The sequence below is a fragment of the Vidua chalybeata genome, chromosome 1 (assembly GCF_026979565.1).
Source record: "Vidua chalybeata isolate OUT-0048 chromosome 1, bVidCha1 merged haplotype, whole genome shotgun sequence".
Lineage (NCBI taxonomy): Eukaryota > Metazoa > Chordata > Aves > Passeriformes > Viduidae > Vidua > Vidua chalybeata.
Window position 1 is genome coordinate 49362581 of NC_071530.1, and position 11689 is coordinate 49374269.

An 11689-nucleotide genomic window follows, 5' to 3' on the forward strand; every position below is an offset into this window, starting at 1 on the left:
AGTTCTTACTCTGTTCTTCAGATCATTTGTGATTGCTCCTAAAGTGATGTCATCTACAGATTTTCTAAATTTGCTCCACATTCCTTTGCTAGCACTAACAAATCCATCCAGTAGAGCCAGGCTCTACACACATCCAAGCAAGGACATCACTCATATCTTCCTGGATTAATAGAAAGCCATTTATAATCCAGTCACCCTGCAAGTGACAAAGCAAACTTGCTTTGTTTGCTTTTTTGGCCATCATGTTTGCATAGCTTTTATATTAAGATGCTGTGAATGACAGTAGGAAAATCTTTACTAAATTCAGGACATAACTACATGTTCCCTTTTAACCCCTACACTATTTATCCTGTCAAAAGGATATTATTTGATTGGTTTGGGAAGAGCTGTTCTTCATCAATTATTTATCTCTCTAATGCATATTTTAATTCATTCAAATGAAGGAGTTGTGTCTGCTCCTCTTCATTTGTGTTTTCTTTCCTTTCTGAAAAAGAAATTTTGAGAGTAGACTTCAAACATCACTTCTTTTATGCTTCTGAAGTCTTATCTGGAGAATGTTTGGAAATTAAATACTGGGTGCTAAGTCATACAAAGGAATGGAAAAAGCAAGCTGAAAAGGCACATCCCTCTTGATTATCTTCATGTTTTTCAGTTATGTAGTGCACTACTGGAGCTTCTTTCCTCCCTTTATTCCTTCATGGATATAGCTATCACCTTCCCCTATCTTTAACCCTTCTGTCCATACATTTAAGATGATACTGCAATTTAAACAGATATGAGTAGTTTTGCTAATGAAGTGTCAATATGCATTCCCTGAAACTGGATTTGCTATAGCTATAATCCTTACAGTTTGGTAGAACAAGTATAATAGTACTGTCAGTAAAAGTAATAATCTTGTTTCAGTAAAAATGACTGTCCATTCTGCTCATCTGCTTTACATAATAAGTCACCTAATGCAATTTCAGTCTGTCCTTTAGTCAAACATTAATCATGCATTAATACAGAGGCAGCAGAAGTGTTTGTAGTTTGCTTTCAGGTGCTGGTGCTCCTGTTTATTAATGCAAAACAGAATGCAAATAGGAATGTGGGTTTCAAAACCAGCATGATTTTTACAGTAGCTGATGTGTGATATTAAGATATTTAATTCTGTGGTATTCAGCTTTTACTGTTTTCTTTGTACAAGTGCTTTGTACAGCATTTGTAAGTTACAGTACTGAATATTGTAATACAAGATGATCAAGGGCTGTGGTTTCTTAGTGTATGATATAATTAATTTGTTATGGAGGATGCATTTCATGCATTAGTTAATACATGCAGTCATTTCAGGAAAGGTGCAAAGCATTTGCATTGTATGCCAGAACTTCCAAATTTTTGCCTTAGGAAAAGGCTTCTTTCTGATAATTTATCCAAATGTTTCAGTGCAAAGATGGAAGCTATATACATCTCTTTCTTAAAGGCTAAATGGGTCTTGATGATGGAATAAAGATACTCAATACTCAAGTTTTCATTAAGACCATAGTTAGGTTTCTTGACTGTTTGCAGATCACTCTGTTTGCAGTCCAGTGTTTACAAATACAGGTTATATTAATAATGTGTTTTCCTTTATCATGGAGTCATCTCTAATCAAAACTAAAATCCAGAGCCATCTCTTAATGAATTGATTTGGGATCTATGGGACTAATAGCCCTGGTTTGCCTTTATTTCAGCTCTTTCATACCAAGAGCTATTGTTGTACTTTTTCCCCCCCATTTGTTTTAGCAACCTAGCTATTGTGGAATCATGGCTTACAAAAGTCTAAACAATACTAACAGAGAAAAGAAATTTTTTCATCTTGAATGGAAGGATCATATGGGAAGGATGGCCCTTCTTGTATAGATCAGATTTAAAAGGATGCACAGTACTTAGTGGTACTGCAAGCCTAAAAACTCCTGCAGTAGACTAGCCTGCAAGGGAGCTTTTGCTGTGTCATTGTAGCGGTTTGGGAGGGATTGTAAGCTTGTTCAGCAATGTTGGCTGCACTGAAAATGTAGTAGCCAAACTGCAATTCTTGCAGGCAAATGTGGGGAAAAAAACAAAAGCATGCTAAAAAACGAGCAAGTCATACTAGAAAAAATCCTTTAGTTGTACAGAAGCCACTATTATTATTTGCAGTAACTGTGTTTGTGCATTCTCTTTTGACAGAGCCTCCCATGGACCATTCTGATCTGGTTGCAGAGCTACTGAAAGAGTTATCAAACCATAATGAGAGAGTTGAAGAAAGAAAGGCTGCCCTGTATGAGCTCATGAAGTTAACTCAGGAAGAGTCTTTTGGTGTTTGGGATGAGCACTTCAAAACAATACTACTTCTGCTGCTTGAAACGCTTGGAGATAAAGAGGTAAATTCAGAAACATCCAGTTAAGAATGCTAACAAAGTACATGGCTTACTTTCAGTACCTTTGACATCTGTATGAGTTGTAGAAAGGGCACAAATTCCAATTAGCAGTGGAAAACCAAAAGAAATGTGGAAATAACAAAAATGCCATGAAGTCAAATTCCTCTGATGGTGAAAAGAGCATCAGTGATACTTAACTTCTTCAGGATTCCTGTTTGTGGATTCTGACATGTTAGATTGAATGAAACATTTTTGCACTGAGATTCAAAGCTTATCTGTTTATAGCCCCTGAATGAATCTGGAATATCAAAACATGATGTGTGGCAAAGCATTTAAAAATTTATTTCTAAAATACAGTAATGGTTGTTGTGAAGAGACTGAGTTCTGTGTAATAGTTGTCTACAAAGGCCATGTTTCTGAAATTACTGAGGATCAAAAAGACACTAGTACTTGTGTTTTAAAATAATTGTATAAAGAAAAAGTAAAAAATGTATTTGCATGATGGTTTTATCAGCCCTTGTGTTTGCAACTTAACTTCTGGGTACCGTAGATAAGTCAAAATAATTCAGTAGTGTGCTTATGATATGTCACCTGAATTTTCTGCAAAAAGAGAGATTGAAGAGATTTTTTTTCCTACTTTTATTTGTTAACGCTAGATTGAGACTGTGTATGTGCGCAAAGCATAATCAGATATTTTTCCATTATTAAAGACTTTTCCAGCAGCTGAACAAATGTTAAAAGCATATGTCTGTTTAAAGATGCATAACTAATTTAATATTGAATCTTTAGCATGCAATTAGAGCTTTGGCACTGAAAGTTCTAAGAGAAATTCTAAGAAACCAGCCAGCAAGGTTTAAGAATTATGCAGAGCTCACAATCATGAAGACTTTAGAAGCACATAAGGATCCTCATAAGGAGGTCAGTAATCCGTTATTTTATTTAAGGTTCTGTTATTATAAAATTATTACAAAATGAAAGAGGTGTCCAGAAAATGTGAAATAATCAGTTCTTGCTGAGGAAGGTTTTTTTTTTTTTTTAGTAATGAGCATACATAATATTTTATGTTCAATAACAATGATGTTATTAGTTAACATGGGTATGCAAGAAAAAAAAACCTGCAGTTCTAAAAGCTCTTGAATGGTTAATATCATCCTTAACAACATTTGCCTTGGGTGCCATCCCACAGGACCATGTAACCAACAGTGCGTCACCATGGCTCTTCAAGGAATAACTGAAAGGTGCATTTTCTTTGTTTGGCATCTTAAGCTGAATATAAGTCTCCTAGAGAGCTAAAACAAGCTTTTGGATTTCAGTGAGATTTATGGTTGAGAGATGAGACTAAACAAGACAAGGAATTGTCAACCCCTTCCATACTGCTCCATTTGAGAGCATGGCTTTGAATGATGTTAAGGGAAAATGCACAGGAATGTGTCAGTGGGGAAGGTGCTTGTGCCAGGAGTAGTGAGGGGATTCAGGAGAAGGGTAAATGTAACCTTGTTTAGACTTATTTTTATGCCTGTATACACAATAAAGGGCAATGCATGTAAATATAAGAAACACAGATAAAACAACGAACCCAATATTCAGCTTCTGACATCAGTGTCACTGATGATGTGGAAGGAATCCATGTTTATTACTAAATGAGTACATCTTGCCCATGCAAGGGCACTTTGTGGAATTTACTGTGGAATTTCAGGCTTTGAAGTCGACTGTAATTCCTCCCATCCCATGACTTTATCACTCGTTTGATACTCGTTTCTCTTTTCCCTGTGCTCTCTGGATTTGTTTCATACACTGTATTTATTACAGTGTCATATCCCCATTTTTCTTTCTCTGTTCCTGTGTTTTTTTCTCTCTCATCATTTCATGTGTTAGGAGTAAGAGAGTAAAGGATGGAGAGAAAATTTTGAAGGGTTTTTGTACATCACTATGTACCACTCATTCTGTAGAGTGGCTCCCCTTCTTAGACGGCAGATGCCACCACAGCACCAATGTGAAGATCAGATGTTAATTTTCTCTGTGGTGCCATTGTGTTTTGAGGTAGTGTACCTGTTGAAGTTCTACCTAATTATTCTTGTTCTGCTTGTTCTGCATATTCTTCAGGATTAAAGCACCCTCTAATTGCAGATTCTTTCAAAATTATAGGGGAAGAAAAACAGCTTGATTGGCTTCTACAATTAGCAAATCTAGGCATGTCATTAAACATACCTTTGAAATTAATGTGAAAGCATGTTTTATCAGTGATCTCTTACCTAACAAGCAATAACAAATGACAACACAAGAAATTACAGGTTTACAAAGGTGGTGATATTTCAATATGTAGTTGGAGGGTATGCAGAATACAGAAATTTCAGATCCTATTAAACAAGCAGGTTTGCAAAACTGATACATGTATTGCCAAGGGCATAGTGGCTACAGAATGTAGGGAAGAATTGTGTTTTCAGGAAATAATGTCCAACAGCTGGACTCTTTACATATTTCTATAATATTGCAGAGGTCTTGATAGAAAATTTTTATGCTCAAGACCATTATTATCAGAAAGCAGACCACAGAGTAAGAGTCTAATATAAATCACTTTTCTGTGTCTTTTTCTTTCAATAGGTGGTGAGATCTGCTGAAGAAGCTGCTTCCATGCTGGCCACTTCCATTAGCCCAGATCAGTGCATCAAAGTTCTCTGTCCAATTATCCAAACTGCAGATTACCCCATTAATCTGGCTGCAATCAAAATGCAGACAAAAGTTATAGAAAGAGTATCTAAAGAAACCCTTACTCAGCTTTTACCAGAGATTGTGCCAGGTCTAATACAGGTAAGGAGAGAAGAAAGAAGAAACAAAACAGACTAATAAAAAGAAACTGTATACACACAAATTGCAGAGACTTTATAAAAATAGTGCCACTTGGTTCTTATGAAGGATTTCACTTGTCTGATTGTTGATGGCCAAAATACTTTCAATAGTGGGAACAATCTCTTTGATTAGCAGGGAGCTAAATTATAATCATGATTAGGACTCAGGAAATCTCAGTCAGTAGGCTATAAAGTCCTGGTTATCGGTAAGCTTGGTAGATACTTCAGTTCTAAGATAGTTCTTTGATGTTTGTACCTTTTTCCAAGTTACATAACTTGATGTGGAATTGTCCATGTTTTATTTGTGTATAATTGTAGGTTTTTATCAGCTGGGGCTTTTGGAAGGCAAGAGGAAAGAAGCAGTTTTATAAAGTTAAATAAAATGAGAAGAATATCCAAGTTTTCTCTTCCTTTGTCTTTAAAACTGAAATTTTTACCACATTTTTATCATATTGAGAGCCAGAATACATTCATTTCCTTCACTGATCAAGACTCTTTAGAGTTGGCAGCTGCAGTCTGCAGATTTCTGTCTTTAATGAGTGTGATCCAGTCATAGATCTGCAGGGAAGTAGAAGCAGAGAAGGGGCCCTCTGGGAAGGGAGTCTCAGTGAAGACAGCCAGGCATGGAGTGATTGAAAAATGGCAAAAAAACCAAAAATCATTGAAGAATGAGATGGGGGTTAACAAAAGTGTCTTTAGCTGTTAAGAGAGTTCTTCATTCAGAGTCAGAAAGCTCTTAAATTATGAATGGTCTTTTGCTTTAAGTAAATACCTCTATAATCTAGAAAAGTTCTCTTATGTGCTCACCTGTTGCATGGCAGAGCTCTGTTTTCAGTGTAACTTATGAACAGGACTGTGTGGGTTCTAAATTCATTCTGGAAAATGATTGTCAACGGTTATTATTATGCAGCCTGCTTTTTAACTGCATGCTCTGTATTTGTGTGTTTGTTTTTTCATTGGAATGCTTTGTTGGGCTACGCTGGCATTAATTTACCATAGACTTCAATGTATTTATTACAGTAAATAGCTTTCAGGGGCTTTTAATCATTAACTGATAAGGTATTAAGTTGAATTTTATTGCTTTCTAGGGTTATGATAATTCAGAGAGCAGTGTTCGTAAGGCATGTGTTTTCTGCCTTGTAGCCATTCATGCAGTAATTGGTGATGAACTAAAACCACATCTCAGTCAACTCACTGGCAGTAAAGTAAGTAGAAGATACCGTTTAAAGAAATCTTGGCTCATAATTGCATCTGTGAGTTTGCATTTTGGTTGCTGTTGCCAGAAAATTTCAAAGAAGCGTATGCTTGAAAGAGACTATCGGTTGTATTAATACAGCTTTGCTGTAAAATATTCAAAACTGAGAGTCCACAGGTCTTTTTTATGCAAGTGTGCAAAGTGTTGCATAAACATAATTACTAAGCTGTGTTTCTTACATCTTTTTGATGCAGTCAGTTCCTTGTATGCTGGTAGCAGTGATAATTGCTGTATTCAGCAGGGTTTTCCTATCAGTGTTTCTTGTCTTTGTTTTCATGCAAGTCCTGATTGAAAAACAAGGAACATAGTACAAGCATGTTACATACACCAGTTTCATTTATTCTTCCTCCTTGTTATTTTGCTTTCGCCAGTCTTTCCAATACCTCTAATTTGAAATAATAAGAACCAGTCTGTGGTCCTTTTTGTTTCAGGATATTTATGACTTCATTGACATCTTTTTCATGCAGCTTTTTGCATGTTAACACCTATATTTTAGTTGTGAATCTCATTGTCCTTGGGAGTAAAACAGGACAATTAATTTTGTGTCTGTGATTGTATTTAAAGTGACTCTAGACAATATTGGAATCTTCAGTAAATACCAGCATCAGCAACTCTGACTAGAGGCTTAAACCTCAGCAGTAACTTAAAAGATAAAGAAACCCAAACCACTACTATATTTAGAAAAGCATTATAATTGGAGGAAAATACTCCATCTATCTTAATCTAGCTACTTTATATCATATTCTTTACATCCTTAGAGAAGCTTGAGCAGTTTTTACTGACAAATTTTACTTGTATTTGATGTTTTCATTGGCATGTATGTTCCTTTTGAATAAATGTGTAAAGTACAATTTTGCTTTTAGGGAAAAGAAAAAGGATTAATGTCTATTTTGTTGTACCATTCCTGTAGTCAGACTGTACAGTTTGCAAATACTAAACAGAGTTAATTTCTGGCTTAAATTTGCAGATGAAATTATTGAACCTTTACATCAAACGTGCACAAACAGGCTCTGGAGCAGGGGATACAGCAGCAGATATGTCTGGACAAAGCTAATGAAGCTGACAAGAGTTAACCAGGTCTCCTAAGCAAGGGCAAGGCCCTCTTCAGTGAAAGCAAATTCCTTACTTGCAACTTCTGGAACTTTTTTCTTTTTTTCTTTTTTTTTTTTCCCTTTCTTTTGTTATTTTTCTTTTGTTTGGGGTTTTGTTTATTTTTTTTTCTTTAACCAGTGGCTGTCCTCAGCCTGCATGCGACTGTTGCAATAGAATTATTCCAAATCTAAGGAAAAACAGTATTAACTGTTTTTTGATCTGTTGATCAAAGCAGAATAAAATTTAAAAATAATCTTATCCATCAGTTACCCTGTTCATAATCCATTGTGTCTTCCCATTAACTTTTGCCAGTGTTACTGTATTAAAAAAAAAAGATTTTTTTAATGCTAATTAAAAAGGTGTGCTTTAAGCTTCAGAAGTTAAAATATAAATTCTGTTGCTTTTCTTCATCTGCAGATAACATTACTTTTTTTATTGCTGTTTTGTTTGAATATCATGTCCTTCGCTAGAAACAAGAAGTGATGTGAAACAAGGCTGAACTAGTCTGAACTGCAGTGAGACTTGTTCACTGTGCTGGTGGTTCATCATTTTATTTACAGCTTGTTTGGGATATTCTGGAGATTGAGAAATATGCCTATAAAAAGAAAGCTGGATTGATCCAGTTCTGTCACAGTGATATTGTTCATTGGTTGTATGTTTGTTGCATAAATAAGAATTTAGTGTGCACAGCAGAGGACTGGTACAACCAGTACCTCTTAATGTGGGAGACAGCCCTGCCAGGGCAGCACTGCCGAGCTGGTGACAGTGTGGCAGCCTGCTGGTGAGCAGCAGAGTTCATGGTCACTTGATGGACGTGAACCATCCTTGTCACCTTCCGTTCTTCAAGCAGGATGCTTCAGAATGGAGTGCTCTGCCCAAGCATGCTCAGTATGTATTTATCTTTATCACTAGAATGTTTCCTCTCAACCTAATTGCTGGAACAAGTAGTCTTGTATTGTAACTCACATGGGATCTTAAGACAGCAGTGCAGAAAACTATTTATTCCTTACCTTCTGAAAAGCACCAAGATTTTCTGCATTGAATTTAAATGGGGGGAGGGGGGAATAGTCACAAATGCTATGGATCTCGCCACCTTTTAATTTAAAGAAAATGATATATTTTGGATGAGTAGGAAAAGCTGCACCAAATTATTTGCATGGTTTTCTTGAATAGCATCCTCAAGACCCATCTGGATTAAGGTGTGGAAATGTTCCAAGGGTTTGTTTTTCCATTTTTGAAAAAGAGTTAGTATATTGTGAATAAATGGTTCTTTGTATTTATGAAGTTGATAATGGAAAGAGAACAAAGATAAGTAAATGTGTCCCTAAATGTTGTTTTTTCCTTTTTTTTTTCCTTTTCTCTCCTTTTTTTTTTTTATATAAGCAGCAAGCTAACTGAGAAATGGGATGAAGCAGTGCCCTTCCCAGGAATAGTGGAACTTTTTTTCCCTGACATTATTTTCCCTTTGACTGTGATTTTGTCTTGTTGTAGAAAGTGTATCCTGATAAGAGAGAAAATAGTGGTGCCAAGGATGATGATCTGTGCTAGGCTAAAATTCTCTCTACCTCTTCAGGGTGACTAATTTTTTTGACTGAGCTGCTGCATATAGCACCCATTAGAAGAACTATCTACAGAAAAATCTTTATTTTTTTTCCAAATTATCACTTAATGTCTATTTAAAACTCTATTCTTCAACATTGCAGCCAAATATCATAAGAAACTACTCACACACTTTACCTGCTAGGAACCCTGAAAAGCAAAACTGAATAAAATATTAAGTCAGATGCTTGTAGTTAACATGAAAGGTTGTTTTTACTTTAGTTTGAAGTGAATACAATAGAAAGAGCTAAGATGTGGTTATTAAAGAAGCAATGCCATTGCAGAGATTTATTTGGAGGAAAAGTTGTAGAAATATATGTAAAGACTTAAACCCAAAACTGTCATAACTTGTCGCTAGCCCTTTTTAGCAGCTACATGAAGAAAATAGTATCTCCTCCTTCTTCCTTTGTTACATGTAACATCCTTGTTGTTTTCTACTGTTTAATTACATTGTGTATTTATAGTTCTATGCTTACCATTGTGCATATACTGGCAATAAAATGTACATAACATTACATAAAAGATTAGCAATGTATACATTCTGTTTTTTCTGTTTTATTTGATCACATGCTATAAGAAAAATTAGAAATGTGATTCATACAGCATTGGTTAAAAAAGATTAAGATAAATCTTCATGTTTTGTGCATCCAAATGATGTTTCTTTATATAGTTTTGTTACTAAATCTGACTTGGCATTTGAGAACATGCTGTGAATATAGGTATATTAGACAGTTTTTAAAAAAATTGAATAGAATCTTTATGAACACAGTTTCCTTCATCTAGGCAGATTTTTTTGCTTATTATTTCATTTATTTATACATTATACATCATTTACATTTTATTTTTTTAATATTTAAAAATATTTTTCAGTCTGCAGTCTTGTAGTTTTTACATTTTAATTATACAAAAGGTCACTTCAAAAAAATTGCATTAATTCTAAGCTTAATAGCCCTGTACATTATTCCTGCATTTTGTATAGGTAATATTTATTTTCAGAGAACCATTGCAAAATGGCTGTTACTTGTCATCTTTTTGAAGATGCTATTTCCTACTGAAAATATAAGTTATTGAACCATACAGTATATATTCTGTATGAAACCTAGTTTTTTTACATGTAAACAAAAGATACAGTTTTTATTCCCTATATGACTGAAAAATTTTGCTCCAGGTAGGGGGGAGGAAGATATTTTCCCAAAGTTTGTTCATCAGTTTTGCTTTTAAGCAGTCTTTAAATGTTTCAAGTGAAGATATCCCATGTATTAAAAATCTCAATGCAATATATTTAAATGAATATTTTACTTATGATAGACTAGTTATGTTTCCAGCAGAGATTGGTTTGCTATCTTTGTAAACAGGTAGAATCCATTCATATTACATGAACACATCAGAATGTAAGAATTTCAAAAGAAAATTATTTCCACAGCAGCCAGTTGATCAGATTCACTGCATTGCTTTTTGCCTTCATTTCCTATATTATAAGTAGATAATAGCTCAGTTAAATTGAAGAAATGATTAGTCATGCCTTATGTTCCTGCTGGAGGTGGTTTCTCTAATGGATTAGCATAAAGATAGCAAAAATAGGACAGTTATAAGTTGCTGTTCTTTCAGACAGAGTTTCTATATGTTCCTTTTAATATCCTGTGAAGATAGGTCATTGCAGTCATTTGAATACTGAAATTTAATTCTTAAAGGTTGGGTTTGGGCTTCAAAAAAGAGGAAGGAGAAGAAAAGCTACATGCAGAATCCAGGATGGGAAATGAATATTGTGAATGTCTCAGACTTGGATGTCATTTGCTTTAAAGAAATTCGAGTAACACATTATGTTCAGATGAAGTCTTAGCAAGGAAGTTGGGATAATAAATGTAAATTGAAAGGAGAGCTGATCATGTAAATTTTCCTGAGTTGGCTTGCTTGTTTGTTTTTGAAGATAAAGGTTGGAACAGATTGAGTTGTGTTTATTATTTGCGGTCTGAGTCACAGAGCAAAAGGAACAAACATCTGGATCCTGAAACACTTACATATTCTTAATGGTTTCTATCCATGTATAAACATTTAAGTCACAAACAAAATTCTATTGAGAATGCAGGCCTAAACTGCTCACAGTGAATTTTCAGCAGAGAAATTCAAATGCTGAATGTGCCATTGTCCCTTTGAAAACAATCATAAAAGAGAAAATAATTTTAAGAAATAAATCTGTTGAATTACGCTACAGTTACTCCCAATGGGAGGCAAGTGAGAATGGTTCCACTGGCTGTGGTAACTTGCACTGTGTTAGGTTGGGACTTCACAAACACAGAGAAACAATAAACATAAATGTGATGGGGATGCATAAGCATTTTGGAACTGGAGGATTATCTGGAGAACAAAATATGTTGTTTTCTCCCAATTAAAAGACTAAACTGATGAGTTTTGCAATTACAGTCTGCTTCCAGGTAAGATAAAAGTCAATACTTATATTGAGCTCACTTAAGAAAACATCTTCAAATTCTCCCCCACATGAATTTTCCAAATCATTAAATGTATGT

The 11689-nt window shown here is 34.9% G+C and overlaps 1 protein-coding gene across 11 annotated transcripts in view; it reads left to right on the plus strand.

Moving 5' to 3' along the window:
* CLASP2 (cytoplasmic linker associated protein 2) overlaps positions 1 to 9699 on the plus strand; it is a 144254-nt gene extending 134555 nt beyond the window's left edge. For all 11 annotated transcript variants that reach the window (XM_053966418.1, XM_053966426.1, XM_053966435.1 and 8 more), the window contains 5 exons: positions 2182 to 2375; positions 3162 to 3290; positions 4974 to 5180; positions 6307 to 6423; positions 7441 to 9699. In XM_053966418.1, the coding sequence (XP_053822393.1) occupies positions 2182 to 2375; positions 3162 to 3290; positions 4974 to 5180; positions 6307 to 6423; positions 7441 to 7527 (734 nt within the window). In that variant the 3' untranslated portion in view covers positions 7528 to 9699. The remainder of the gene's footprint in view (positions 1 to 2181; positions 2376 to 3161; positions 3291 to 4973; positions 5181 to 6306; positions 6424 to 7440) is intronic.
* The last annotated feature ends 1990 nt before the right edge of the window (positions 9700 to 11689 follow it).